Below are 16,308 nucleotides of genomic sequence, written 5' to 3'. Positions count from 1 at the left end.
CTCTTGGGCCATAGGGTTTAAGTGCACAGGCACTTATTAAATACGTAATACAGGGACGAAACTTTTACACTTTATTTTAATTTTTATTACTTATTGTTTAAAATATTATTAATTTAAAAAAAATTAGAGCTGTCACGGGACGTCTGGCATCGACATTATTTTGTAAAAGTAATATGCAGAAAATAATAGATTGTGATAGGAACTAAATATGTCATAATGATAAAATAAAATATTACGATTTTTTTCCAGATGACTGAATAACCATTATTTTCATTAAATATTTTTAATGTGAAATTTTCTACTGCATTTAGACTGCATCCCTATGGATGCAGTCTAAATGCATCTAGCGTGGCGATGCGTCGCCACGCCAGAAATCGGGTTTACGTGCGGCTATAGATGTTTCACATCAAAAAATCATTTATTCATATAGGTAACATAATGTACACTTATGAACTTCAAAAAAAAGAATCAAGAATTTCCAAAAATTGCGTGTCGTAATACTTGAACGCACACTCGTCGTTCAAGCGAATGTTAAATGCGCAAATAGAAAAGTCCATTGATGCGTAGCCTATGGTCGAACCCAAGACCCCAGGGATGAGACTCACACGCTGACACCTTGGCCATCTCTGCTCTCAGCTTTGCATGTACTGTCTCTTATATGTATGCGGAAATCAATGTTTTCATTTAACTTACGAAAAGAATTTTCCAAATTTTCACTGCTACGCTATTTAATAGGTGTGTCGATAATTTTTTTTTATAGAACATGGGGCAAACGGGCAGGAGGCTCACTTGATGTTTAGTGATACCGCCGCCCATGGACACTATCAATGCCAGATGGCTCGCGAGTGCGTTGCCGGCCTTTTAAGAATTGGTACGCTCTTTATTAATTAAGTATTTATTGTTACCTCATTTAATATGGGTTTATTTAATTAATTATATTAATATTTATTTTACCTTAATACAAACAATAATAAATTGGTAACCCATTTATAGATAACAGCAGTGGTTTTCCCAAACTGACTCATCTGAATTGCAACGCACTAGTTTAATTAGAGATTAGTTTTAATTAATTTAAGTTTCATAATGAATTTACATATAAAGCTTTTTCTCATTCAGAGACTTTTAAGCGCTCTCTTAAAAACAAAATTAAAACCAAACATTATCGATTCAAAGCTTATTAAATTCACTAACAATTTTAAACTATTAGTAGCTTTGCGAACGGATGGCGTAGTTTTGCTTTTTCGCAAATTTTGTAAACGTTTTTGACATTCATAAGCATGCCCTAAGAGGCATCTAAATTGGATAAATGAATTTTGATTTGATTTGATTGATGATTCTTTTAGCGTTTACTTTTTTCTTCTATTGTATATATACAATGACCTATTGTACGTGTTCCGGTCCGGTGGTAGAGAGGCTGGCTATCTGTCACTCAGGTCTCCTGTTACAGAGACAAGTCTCTCACATACACTTTCAAATGTTATCATCTTATTTTAATCATTATAACCTTGTATGTCTATGTGAGAGAAGAAATAAAGATTATTATTATTATTATTATTATTATTTGAAACATATTCAGAACAAAAAGTATTCTTCTCGTGCAGTAGTTTTAGTATATAATTGTACGTGTTATGTAGTAATCTGAGTGTAAGACCAACCAACCAGAAGAGATCAATCCTTATATGGAAATTGTATTCGTTTTTACAAAAACCCTCAAGCGATTAGAGAATTATCTCTAAATTCAAAGCCCTCGTTAAAAGTAAATCACTACATAGTATAAAACAAAGTCGCATTCTCTGTCCCTATGTCCCTTTGTATGCTTAAATCTTTGAAACTACGCAACGGATTTTTTAATAGATAGAGTGATTCAAGAGAAAGTTTTATAGATATAAGAACATCCATTAAATAGTGGAGAAGTACTGTTATTTTTGAGGTTTCTAATGTGATGTCGTAAATAATTAAATATTTTCCGCTTACATAGCAAACGCAGGCTGAACCCTACGAATTTTATCAAAATTATGTACTAAGTATTGTACACCTTGAAAAGGTCTACAGAAAAGTCCATGATATATGTCTATCTCTTATGGATAACCCACATTTTTATATACAACGTTCACAGATTTTCTGTAGTGTATTTAGTATCAGCATTGCAGCCGTGCGAAGCCGGGGCGGGTCACTAGTTAATTAATAAAGCTTTTCATAAATGTGACGAATACTTAAATGATCCTAATCCTTGGAATTGATTTGCTCCAGGTCAAACAATTTGTATTCAAAACTTGGCGATCAAAAAGAGTGGCGGAAAGTTTCTTGCCCGCTTTACGCACTTGCGAACTGGTAGGAAATGTAAATTTAGAATCAATTTAACATCTTATCTATTGACGTTCATAAGTGTACTTAGTTATATGAATAATGTTATATTGATTTTTCAGTTTGTATAAATTGTTGTTTAGTAGTTAATATATTAAATGGAAGAGACGAGAAGAGTAAAAATATTAGTTGGGGACTTAGTCTACTTTTATGAGTCCCATTATCATTCCAATTTTCCAAGTATAAAATTAAGATTGATAAAGCGATTTTATACCCTTAATGGAATATTATTCCAAACATTTTTAGTTAAATGTCTATAATGTGAAAAATAGTTTCACTTTTACCGTGGTTTCATAAAACCACACAACATTTTCATCAGGAGAAACAAATTTTTTTGTTTTGTTGACAAAAATCGATAAGTGCTAAACAGTTTTCAATAATGAGTAATGACCGAAAAGCTGTATTATATTTTAGATGCATATTTATTTATAACATCGAACAAGTGGCCAAGTGGAGTGGAAGTGTTCACATCTCTGAGGTCGTAGGTTCGATCCCCAACTGTGCACCAATGGACTTTCTGTAAGCTCTTAACATTTGCTCGTACAGCGAAGAGAAACATTTGAGAGAAAACAAGAAGTCGACGTTGTTGATCACCTACTTGCCTATTAGAATCTGAGGACTAAGCCTAAAAAACGCTGTAGCTCCACTGGTGTTTTATTTTATGTAACATCAGTCTATGACCTAATAAACGTAGGTAAAGCAGGGCACAGGTAGAATAATAACAAACTAATTTAATTTCTTATTACTATACTATCTGTAACACACATCATCTAATACATTTTCTTTTGAACTATAATATATGTCACTATGTAGCCATTGGCGGTCCTAGCAATAATTCCAAATTCAAATTATTAATATTGAGATCTTTTTTTCTTTTAATTTCATGAGCTTTGGTGTTGCCAGTAGACAATATATTTTTATCTTTATTCAATATGTAGTTGTGTCTTTGTTACTGAGAAGATCTTTTCCTTGATATTTGTAGATGAATTTGTTATATCGCATTTTGGATTCGTCCATTATTACATAGGACAACTTAGTAAATCTAGATAGACTTGGTGACTATTCATTGATGACTGAAAATAAGTACATAGTAGTAAGACATATTAGAAAGATATTGGAACGAAGTTCCTTATCGCGCGTTGTGAAAAGAGGCTAGACGGAAAAAAATCTTACGAAAAGTTGTCAGGACACTTTTTGCTATAGTTGTTGTAATTCACCGGTTCTCGACCGATCACCAAAGTTAAGCAACGTCGGGCGAGGTCAGTACTTGGATGGGTGACCGCCTGAGGAACACCTCGTGAGGTTGTCTTTTTTTTCTTATAGGGATAAGAAATGAAAACAACAAAGTATAATACTACCATGCCAATACACCGATGCAGTTTTTTTAAGACAAATAAAATAGAACCCAAGCATAATATTATGTTTCCTACTTTAATTACCACAAGCCAATTATTACTAAAGCCTACTACTGATTAAGTTTGAATAACTTTATATTTGTTAATAATAAAAAAAATATAATAACTTAAAAAATAAAATTGTATTACAATTCCTTCACTAATTAATCGAAAGGAACTTCGTTCTATACCGGTGTCCCTTGACACCTATCGAGTTTTTTTAATAATTTCCACCACACGAATATTCAGTATTAATAATATCCTTAACCTATATAAACAATAAGTATCTATAATATTGTGTTTTTTGAAAATTATATTTAAGTATGAATTACATACTAATAAAATATGAATAATATTTTTCGATCTTACAAAAAAAGTAATATAGTAAGTTTACGTTTAAGTTGATATAACACGAATAAAATAACATTTTCTAGAAACGATTCCTAGCTAGATCGATTTATCGCCCCCGAAACCCCCCGTATACTAAATTTCATGAAAATGTTTGAGCCGATTCCGGGATTCCAATTATATCTTAATATATATATTTCTTGTGTGCGTGTGTATGTGACTGAACTCCTCCTAAACGACTGGACCAATTTTGATGAAATTTTTTGTGTGTGTTCGTGGAGATTTAGATTCACAATTTTGTCAGCTGGACAATGTTTTTTTTAATTAATTAGTAGTTGTTGATTTTGGAATGTTTTACATTGGATCCGACAGACGGCGCTACCATCGCACTGTCAAATTTTAAATAATATTCGAATTTTAATTTTAGTCTGTCCCGACAGTTAGCGCTGCGATCAAATTAAAAAAAAGTTTTGTTATCATTGTGTTATTGTAGACCATTCGTTCGTTTATATCGTTAGATATTGTCATAACATTTGAATAATAATTTTCATCAAAATGGTCCAGAATGTTTTAGCTTATTAAAAAAAGTTTGAAATTTTCAAATTAAAGACGTATAGACAGGACAACGTCTGTCGGATCCGCTAGTATATATATATATACAAGAATTGCTCATTTAAAGATATAAGATAAAAGGAAATGAAAACAGATTGTAAAGGTTTCGTCCCGGTATTACAATTATTCTTTGAGCGACGCCAACTTAAATCTTTAATAAGTGCCTGTGCACTTAAACCCCATGGCCCAAGAGTCTCTCCGGAGGGACTAAAATAAATGAAGCAGGAAACACTACACTGAAAATAGTTTACAAATTTAGCGTTTGTCATGAATCAGCCGCAAAACAGCACAAATAATATAAAGATAACATTTGTTGAGCAAAATTCAACAGGCAAAGGCAATTTCATGTCGTTTACCAGTTTGGTTGTGTGATTTTATGGTGGAATTAAACATGGATTTAATTGTACGTATTTAGCTTAAATTACTTTGAACGGTTATATTATTAAATATTAAAAAAAAAACGTGTGGCACTCGGGGACTGTCGACGATAAAGCTATTGCATAGCATTTTTTATCAACCTATGCAATTATAATTGTTTATTTATTTTTTATTTATGCATTATTTTTTTTCATTGTCATTAATTCAATCTACCAGACTCAGACTAACAAGCCTATATAGTCTGTCTCGTGTCTAAAAAGTATCACCGCTGTGCCGGTCGGAGTGGGGGGTGTTAGGTTTTTTTTCGTTACGGAATTTCTGGATTCGGTCCCCATGCTCAAGGCCCGCGATAAAATCTATGCAAAAGCTTAAAAACTAATGTCGACAAAGCTGTAAACATCGTAATGTCGCATTATTGTTGACAAGCTCGTGATTGTTTGCGCACGATTAGTATAAGTTTATGTTAGCGTGGCATAGAAAAAAACTATTGCAATTAAAGATATTGGCTTTTTAAGATAAACATTTCCATCATACATTTCATATGCAGTTTTGACCGCACTAGGCCCTATCGGGATGCGCCCTCTTATTTATATTTTATTTCAAATTCAATAGTTTCTTACAAATTCTATGTACAGTAGCGAGAGCGCTGTAAGTTTTTGCTGGCCGAGTGTAGAGTGCAACTTTTAACTCTTTTTAGTGCTGAAAAATACCTTTGCAGCTGCAGTTGGTAACACTCATATATTTTGGTATCTATACTTTGATGTATTTTTAAGTTATTGACAGATTATTTTGTACCGTCGATTCTTCATCTAATTTGGATACTAAAATCTCCTATGTATCTAGATCTTGTTCACAGTTAATTTAGTGTTTTGTCTCAGTCTAGTTGAAATATGCAGGGGATGATGCATAGGATCTAGCGAAGACCCGATTTCAGCGCACCCCTCTAGACCCAGACCTCTGGGTTGTAGCCTAATTTACTACTGTATCGTGCTACCTATTTCTTTTAACTACATTTTGTATCTCTAATATTATAGATAGCTTTGCATTTTTGATTAACAAAATATATTTCAAGCAAAGAAAAAAATGGTTATATTATGAATGTGTGTATCTAATAATCTTAAAGTACAAATATATCATATAATTATCTATAGTCCGATTTACTGAACTTGGTACTGAAATTGGTATCTAGGCGAGTGTGTAAAATTTGTAATGTCATATTTACTTGTATAATTGTTGAATGTTGATGTAGAACTAATAAATAAATAAATCTTATTGATATAAGTAATATAATTTGCTTTTACAGATAAAGTTTTTGTTACTGGGAGTTCTATCGGTGGCTGGTCAAGATTACAATCAGGAGGCTATGATGGAAATATTTGGGGTACCGCCGCCATTACCGGGTTTGTCAATTGTCAAACGCTTTTGATATTTGTAAATATGTGAGGAACATGAATACTAACAATACAATTATAGACCTCTATAGTAATTTTATTCTAGGAGTACATTTCACAGATATAATTATTTAACTAATATATACAAACATTTTAAATACTATTTTAAAAGAAAATGTAGTTTCTTGCCCATTCTTCTCCACACGAAACTACCTTTTGTCAGGGGCAACTAGAATCATCTTTATATTTTACTAGCTGAACTGGCAAACGTCGTTTTGCCATGTATAACATTTATGCCTCACTCGACATAGATAGGTATAGTGTGCGGACTTTTTTGTAGACATTTATAAGATCTACAATTACTTAGAACATTTTATGGTTCTATCTTTAATAGTAAAGGCAGGGTACGCAAAATAAGTAACTTTTTTTGGTTGATTTTTTACACCTTGTGTTCGAAAAACCCTAATATCTTACGGAACCCCATTTTTGTTCAAAATTAAATATAGCCTATATTACTCGTGGATAATGTAGCTTTCGAATGGGGAAAGAATTTTCGAAATCGGTCCAGTAGCTTATGAGCCTATTCATTACAATCAAACAAACAAAGTTTTCCTCTTTATAATATTAGTGTAGATTTAACGTTCAAAAGTGCCATTTAAGGTCGTCTAATTGGAATAAATGATTTGAATTTGAAATTTTATGTATGCTTGAAATCCCATGCCAGTAACATGCACATTAATTTCATGACAAAAGAAAAAAACATGTATACATCAATTGTATATATGTATATATAATGGGTTTCAGGCACCAATGACACATGTACGCTACAAAGTGGTGGTGAAGGACGATGTATGCCGCGTCATTTATGTGATGATACCACTTTCAACAAAACTATTACAGTTCGGTAAGTTAAAATAAAAAGCCGTCATCTCACTCTCTGGCATTGAGACTGTCCATAAGCGGCGGTATCACTTAACATCAGGTGAGCCTGGTTTGCCACCTGTTATAAAAAATAACAGTTCAATTTGGACTGGCGTTACAATATATTTAACTATAAACATTTTTATATATACATTATTTTTTCTCTGCGGTAATTTGCAATCAGACCTAAGGCTATGAGCGAATTTCTTCTGTGATGCTGTCATATGGAGTGACTTCCCATTGGAAGCTTCTACTCATCTTCTGCCCAGAGCTACTGCCGGTCTTCTAACTCTAGAATATGGTGACGTTATAGTCGACTCACACTGTCTAATGGTGAGTTGGCAAGCATGTTTGTTCGGATGACAACTTATCGGCTCTTTGTATTTAGCTGCCAGTCTCCGGGTTTCCACTTTGATAGTTCTCATTATTAAGTGTTCGTGAAATTCGTTGTTGGTTATGTACCAGGGTACTTTTGCAACTGCTCTTAGGATTTTGTTCTGTTGTCGCTGGAGTATGTTTATGTTGGTATCACTTGCTCTGTCCCACAGTTGAAGGCTATAATATGTCCAAATGGACTTTAGGATGACTTTATATATAAGAAGTTTCTTATCTAAAGAAAGACTTGAGTTTCTTCCTAGCGTCCAGTGATAACATGTTTATATAAATTTACTAAAGTTCACCACATCATATGTAATGCTATATCTACAGTTTACAAGCTATATTTTCTAAAATATATGAATGTTATGATGGTAGGGAATGTTTTACTTTTTAAATAAAAATACATTTAAAACCACACACTTATTATTTATTTGCTTGTCAGTATTCGTACAGCTCATTTACAATATCTAAGCAATTACATTAAACACAAAAGCCAAAATCGTTCAAAACAATCCATCACACAGCAACTTATACAAATAATATTAATAAAATACATATATTAAGCCATTAGTTATGTTACAAATCTAAATTTATTTTACTTCAATGAAGTAATTACTAAAATTTGGCCACGAATCTATGAATTTACGCACTCTAAGGAAAATTTCGCCACTGCTTGTTACAAAGATTATTTAAGAAGAGACTCAATGTCACCGTGTCGTTTCGAGCAGGCCATGTCCTCTAATGTCCGATTCCAATAATTAATCCACTATCTCAGATTGTGTATCAGACCGTGACGGGCGATAGATCTTCTATCTGCATCTCAATAACCAAACCCTACGAAGACAGTCCATTTTTAGCGACGGATAGAATGCATTCTCTTCGCTCTATTGATCACTATCGAATATGTCAAACTCTGAATTTTGAAGAATTCTAATGAAGGTACCCGAGCTTCTAGATTGACTGATGATTGATTTGCAGACGGGATTTGGCAAAATTCTATTCCTAAACTCTGGGGGTTAGTGAATGGCCGACAATCCTATTAATTCAAAGTAATTTATTCATTTCGGTAACACAATGTACACTTATGAACGTCAAAAAAGAAATATATATGAAATGTTTCTAATTTTACATTTACATGCTCACAAATCAAGGGCGTAGTACAGACGAGAAGAACTCATTCTAGAACTCTCTGCCACTCTTTTTAAATGCCATATTTTCTTATTTTACATTATGTTTGTAAGATATTTGTACTTGACCATTTAGCCTCTTGTATATTGATACATGAAAATAAAATGTATATTTTAGTACTTTTTGTGAAAAAATGAAATTAGTAGATTTATACGCGAATCCAGGTTCGCACTTGCGAAAAGAACAAGGGTAGGAGCGGGCACAGGCAAAATGGTATCAGGTATTGGATATTGGTTTAATTGCAATGTGATTGTTTCAGAGTACATCAAGAGTGTCAGTTTATTCTGGACAAATGCTGTCCTATTATCAAAGAAGATGAAACCCCCGATTTAGATTACCCCTATGATGAGGTATTGTCTTTTACCTATCAAAAAAAAGAGTGTGTGTACTTATGTACACGCGTTAGAAGTTGTACGTCTATGGCGTATGGAAAAAAATAACTAAAGTGCAGTAGTGATTAAAATTAATCAAACAATATTTTTTAGATAATAATGTAATAATTTTTAATTAACGACAATTTACTACAAATCTATAATTGCAGTCAAAACAGTTTATTCAAATCAGTGTTATCACTAATATTCAATATATATAGATATACTAAAAAATTATTAGTAATAATATCACCGTCGTATTTGAAATTGATTTAAAAACACCAAAATAATATTTATTTATTCACACTGTTTAATTGTACTGTTACTAAACACGTGTTCTAAATATAAAAATACTAGAATATACAACTTGAACATAGTTATCGACTTTCATGCCACCTAGAACGAACTTTACGATGTTCAATTCAGGTGTCGGTGTTAAAAGTTTACATGTGTATTGAGGTTATACTTCTTTTCACGCGCCAAAAGAAGTATAACTTCAATACACATATAAACTTCATTCATTCATTTTAAAGTGAAAGAGAAACGGATAAACAAAGGCCTCCTAGAAATCCCACCACTGTTTACACTGTGCTACTGTCTGATATGCACCACCTGCTGTTTCAATCTGGTCTATCCGTCTTCTAAATCTTCTTCTTTTGCGTTTATAGTCCCAGTTTAGTTTGCTGTTTCTCTTTCACTTTCCACTTAAGTTTATTTCTTTTCATCATGACATCTGCTACCTTGATTATCCTTATCTATTCTTTCTTCTTTATCTTACACCGTCCCATCTGCCTTTGACACGCCTGTAGCATTTAATTAGTTAGTATCGAGTGTTAACTTGGTATTAATACCACATTTATGTTTTCTAGGTAGACGTGAGTTGCGGTATGCGTAATCCAAATGGGATATCGATGCGTATTTTGAGCGATGATAATAGCGAGGCGAAGTTTGCTGAATTTCCCTGGATAGTCGCAGTCCTTTTGAAAGAGCAACGGTAAGATGTTTGTCCCCTGTGCTTTAAAAAAAAAGATATCAAAAAATATTTGTGAAATTTTTTATTTTAATTTACTTTAATTTTTAATTAAGATAAATCTTCTTGTATAAAAATAAGTCATGTCCTGATAAGCGTCCGGACAAGCTGTCTGTAATAAAATGTAGAGTAGGATAGGTGGAACCAGCTGCCCACTGAAGTATTTTATGTAATCAATTCGACTTAGGGTCCTTCAAGAAAAGAGTGTTTCAGTTCTCAAAAAGTCGGCAACGCACTCGCAACACACTTAGCACTCACAGAAGCACGTAGACAAAGTCTACTAGCAGAGCTGTGCAGCCGGGGGAACCTACGACCTCGAGATGAGATTCAGCCACTATTTGAATATTAGAACACATCCTGTAGTCGATTGAGAATTCTCGTCAAGAACAGGTTTCTTGCATCGGCTATGTATGAAGCGGCGGTGTTTCGATTGTTTTAGTGCGTTGTTTGTGCAATTTTTGAGGGTAAAGGTAAGGTAAAGGTAAAAAAACGTCCTGGTGGACAGAAAAACTGTGTCCAGTTTATGTTTCAACCATACAAACTTCTACTATTTAAGATTATTTATACAAAAAATAAATAAATAATATAAAATTTAATCTTACTACGAAAATATTAGTATTACAATATGCTACAAAACCGGAAATATTACGAAACTTCAGATCGCAGCTGGAAAATTTCTGCGGTAGGGTAGTGACTTGTGTCTACTGCAACAAGAGCGTAGCATAGGTGAGACTTGTTCCAGCCCATGAATATAAAACAGAAATATGTATTTGTGTGAATGGATATGTATTGAGATTTTTTTAAATGTATGTATGTTTGTACAAAGTATGTGTATAAAATAAGGCCCCGCACCACAAGAGTCGAATATTGAGAAATTTATAAAAAAAAATATGCTACAACATAAACCATGTCTATCGTTTTTAGAAAACATGGTAAATTTGAAATCACATACAAGGGCGCCGGTTCCATCATACACCCAGAAGTAGTCTTGACCGCCGCCCACATCACTGGCGGTGCCATGAGGGTTAGAGCTGGTGAATGGGATTCAAATACCAATGATGAGCAGTTCGTCCATGAGGATGTTGATGTTGGGGAGATTGTGGTGCATGAGCGATATACACCGCAAAGGAGTGAGTTTTTGTTTTAGTTGTAAATAGGTTTACGGCAGAAATTCAATGGAGGCTAAATAGATAAAATAAATAGTGTCACTATAATATTTTTTAGGTCTAGGCCCATATTTATGCAACCTAATAGGCAAGTGGGTAACCAATCTCCGGTGCCTGACACACGCCGTCAACTTTTTACTTCATCGTTCCAGCGAATCTTAAATGCTCACATAAATAGTTGGTCCACAGCAGGGGATCGAACCCACCACTTTAGGGATGACTGTCGCACTTTGAAGCCAGTAGATCAACACCACTCACAGGATACTATAACTCCCGTCAAAACCCTTCCCATCCCGTCTTGCGTGAGATACAATCTACAAATGCCGATCTCAGGAATTACTGGCCCAAAATTGACAATTTGTTTCAAAAAAAATCAATCAAAATCAAAATTCATTTATTCAATTTAGATGCGTAGAATGCACGCTTATGAATGTCAAAAACGTTTACGAAATTCGCGAAAGAGCAAGACTACTAGGTCATGTTCTGAGAGGAACGGGCAAGAAACTCAGCGAGATCAACCCTCCCTCTACATTACAATTATTCAAAAGAAAATGACGACAACGTCATTAAAGTTACATAAGTAAAAAATAAAATAAAAATCTGTTCTGTGATTTATCACATTCACCATTACACAAATAATTCACAACACTTCAAAGATAACAAAACAAATTATAATAAAATCATTAGAACTATTGCCAAGCATTTTTATCTTATTAACTGTACAGTAACCTTAACACATTAATGATTTTTGGAACCTTAACTAATTATGGTGTTACACTAAGCTTTTTTTTCAACTACTAACAAGCTACTTAAATAACATAACAATTTATTCACAGAGAACATGCACTACGATATAGCTTTGCTCATCCTATTATGGCCTTTAACACTGTCACACCACGTTGGATTTGTCTGTTTGCCCCCTCCGGGGACAGCAAGGACCCCCGCAGAAACGAGATGCTTGGCCGCCGGCTGGGGAAAGGACACGTTTGGGAAATATCAAAATAAATTAAAAAAGGTACATATTCTTATGTGTATCAAAATGTTTCATTAATGAAATGAAAGACGAAAACATATCGTTTCGTTCGATTACTTTGATCACGAAGTAATGAAAGTGTCATAACCATGTGGCACTAGAACCCTTCAGCTTGACTATCTTCCTTCGTTTCTTCAGCTTGACTTTCTTCAGACAAGTTGGTGTTCAACATTATGTGCCTGATACTTGCTGTTTTCACTGTTCGAATTGCGCACTTAGAAATTTTGGTATGAATTAGAATGGCTCCATATAATTTGTTTTATATTAAAAATACATTGGTATTCAACATCCTAATACTATTCACACGCTTACTCATAAGGGAAATTAGTAAAGCAATCAATGTATTTATAAAATTGACGATTATTTAAATGATCCTAAATATTTTGGAAATAATTAATTAAAAAATAAAAATAATAATATAATCTTTTCTGTTGACGTTCATAAATTTATTTTGTGTTAAAAGTTATTTTGTGTGTATAAACTTATTTTGTGTGCGAGTTTAAATTTATTTTGAGTAAGTATACTATTGACGAAAGTAAAATTCAATAAAAGTGATCAAATACGAGCAAAATTGGCTGTGTTGTGTGATGAAAGAGAGGATATGTATGGAAGAGAATATAGGTACTGATGAAATTAAAAAATAAATACATTTAATTGTGTTTATTTACAGGCGGAGTTACCAGTGGTAGATCGAAGATCTTGTAAATCTTTACTGCGACAGACACGTCTGGGACGTCATTTCAAACTTCATCGGAGTTTTATGTGTGCTGCAGCCGAAGCAGGCAGAGATACTTGTAAAGGAGACGGGGGAACACCTCTTGTTTGTCCGATGCCGGTAAATATGATTCCCTAGTAATTCTTAATGGCCGAAAATATGAAGGCTAAAATGTTGATTTAATCGAAAAATTTAAATAATACTGCCGAACAAATTACACAATATGTCAAAAGTGAAACTTCTATATAAAATAACTAATCTATATATATATATAATGAAAATGGTCTTCGTTTGAGGCTCAATCACGCCTAAACCACTGATCGTATCGACATGAAACTACCACTATTCGATGCGAAATTTTTCCTAGATGGTTTATGGCTATTTATTATTTGAATTCTAACGTTCCTTGATTTTTTTATTGCTGTTTTATTTTTATGAACATTTATCCCGTTAATTGCAAGCGTTTTCTCTTGATTCTTTTGTTTCCATGGCAACGGAGTTTACTAAACGGATAATGTTCTTTTAGATTCAGCTAAAAATTCTAATTTCTATAGTTACTCATCACGAAATCTCGGGAACTATATGACTTAGAAATGTGAAACTTGGTAGGAATATTACTTTCGTTATGTAGAGGTCAACTAAAAACGGATTTTAAGAAATTCATCCCCCCAAGGGGATTGCGGGGGCGTTAACAATGAACAATTCCCGTTTTTAAACAATAGCTCCTATAAATTCCAAATTTGGTAGGAATCTTCTGTAAGAGATGTAGAAATAGTCTATGAACGAATTTTACGGTAGCTCATCCCACAGGGGGTTGCGGGGGTGGTTTAACAATGAAAATTTTTATTTTTTAAGGCGTAGCTCCTACATTACTACACTCCAAATTTAGCTAGACTCGTCTATATGTGATGCAGAAATGATTTAAGAGCGGATTTTACAACAACCCACCGCCGAAAAAGATTGCGGTAGTGGGTGTTAAAATGTGAAATTTCTATTTCCAAACTGTAACCTCTATAGACTTTAATTTGGTAGTAATCTTTTATTTGTTATGCAGAAATCATCTCAAATAGGATTTTACGAAATTCTATTTCCAACAGGGATTGCGGGGGTGGGTGTGAGAATGTTAAATTTATGTTTCCAAACTGTAACTTCTACAGACTCCAAATGATTATTTTTTTACTGTTTAAATAGAAAAGGTTATAGTCAATTGTTTTTTTTTTATTTAATTAATTTCATTTGTTTTTATATAACCGAATTAATTTTATGATAAACCGAAAATAAAAATTTCAGAAAAAAAAATAAAAATTAACAAAAAAGCAAAAAAAAAAATGAATAAAAAAAATATGAATAAAATTTACTTTATTTCCTTTGAAAATTCGACCAGCGAAGCGGGCGGTACCGGCTAGTATTTATTTATTTTTTTTATTTATTTATTTTCCATTAAATTTTCCTATCTTTACAGTTACAACTAATGCGATAGAAATCCATTATATTACCCACACCAACTAACCTACATACAAACATTAAAAAATTAAACTAAAATTCCTAAATCTTATAACTAACAATATAGCAAGCAACTCTTGTGAACTTAGCCAGCGTACAAACAAATAGGTCCATATAAATATAGATAAATAAAAAATCTCAGTTTACTGCACAAGACGTTATGCGACAGATTTGCCATCTAAACTTCCAATATGTAACTACTAAATACTTGTTCACTCATTCTTAATTTTTAACACTAAAATTATTATTTCTCGGGTTACCCACAACATAGGGCTTTATTAGTTGCGATATATTAGTCTTGTCACAACCCTTTTGTCACAAATCAAGTTTTAATAAATTAATTATTATTAAGATAAAAGCGAACTTTTTCGCAAGGCGTTAAAAGCCGGCAACGCAAACCAGTGGCATAAGCGGCTGTATCACGTAACAGCCTCCTGTGCTTTTTAAATGTTTATATAACAATTTGATTACTTAAAATATATTTTATTAGAATATTATTATTTTGAAATCCAAACAGATTACAGATAATATGTTATAAAAACTCTTAATTACAGGATGAAAGTGACCGATACGTGCAAAATGGTATTGTATCGTGGGGCATCGGTTGTGGTGAAAAAGATGTACCATCCGTCTACACTGATGTCACCTTTCTTCGGCCATGGATAGATGCTCAGATGAAAGCTCGAAACTTTGTAACTTCTTTTTATACCTATTAGACAATTGTATACTCGCCTCTAACGCCTAGTATGCATTCTGTCCCGCTCTAACGAGCGTTGACCGCACCTATAGTACGTCCTATATTGTGTTATGTTTACTTCGTTACGGAGTTTCTTGATTCGCAGCGCTCAAAGCCCGCCATAAAATCTATTATATCTATACAATGGCTTAGTTCAATTGACTTTCAGAGCTAACAAACAAACGCACAAACTGCCTAACAATTTGCGATTGAGTGCGTCATCGATTGTATCGAGGATACTCTTACTACTACCTCACAATTTGCTTAAAAATACCTTCATTCTTCGCGTGGCAGTCCCAATAGCATATGAAAAGGGTTATTATATTATAGGAGTAACATTTAAAAAGGGTGCTGAATGTATAATTGTTTTGTATTCAAACAATAAATCTGTTAATACGCCCAAAGGGATTTTATTTTAATTTATTTAATCAGGTTAGGAATTTTCATAAAAGTGCTTTCACTTATACTACGAAATGTAAGCAAGTTATGTACCTATGTATTTAATGTTTATAACTCGCATTAACCAAAGAGGATATTGAAAAGTTAAATATTAATGAATATCTAATAACTATGTTTTTATTACTTTTATGGTACAAAAAATACATATAGACAAATTGTTGACGAAGTTTGCGATAATAAAAGTGATATAACTAATTAATTTTAATAAAACTGATGTTATATTAATTCATTCTACTTATTATTTTATATTAATGCCCATTTTATAAATTAGTGTAGTAAATTGTTAAATAATTCTTTTAAATAAATAACTCTTAACTAACA

The 16,308-nt window shown here is 33.0% G+C and overlaps 1 protein-coding gene across 1 annotated transcript; it reads left to right on the top strand.

Annotated features, from left to right (window-relative positions):
• Nucleotides 1–5,041: 5,041 nt before the first annotated feature.
• On the top strand, nucleotides 5,042–15,579 carry LOC110992814 (phenoloxidase-activating factor 2-like). Its single transcript, XM_045633831.1, has 9 exons — nucleotides 5,042–5,121; nucleotides 6,400–6,496; nucleotides 7,292–7,391; nucleotides 9,234–9,324; nucleotides 10,215–10,339; nucleotides 11,300–11,505; nucleotides 12,378–12,556; nucleotides 13,245–13,409; nucleotides 15,347–15,579. Exons 1-9 carry the CDS (start codon nucleotides 5,095–5,097, stop codon nucleotides 15,506–15,508), a joined length of 1,152 nt encoding a protein of 383 aa, XP_045489787.1. The 5' UTR covers nucleotides 5,042–5,094; the 3' UTR covers nucleotides 15,509–15,579.
• The last annotated feature ends 729 nt before the right edge of the window (nucleotides 15,580–16,308 follow it).

This window comes from Pieris rapae, chromosome 24 (genome assembly GCF_905147795.1).
Source record: "Pieris rapae chromosome 24, ilPieRapa1.1, whole genome shotgun sequence".
Classification (NCBI taxonomy): domain Eukaryota; kingdom Metazoa; phylum Arthropoda; class Insecta; order Lepidoptera; family Pieridae; genus Pieris; species Pieris rapae.
This window is presented reverse-complemented; position numbering and strand designations above follow the sequence as displayed.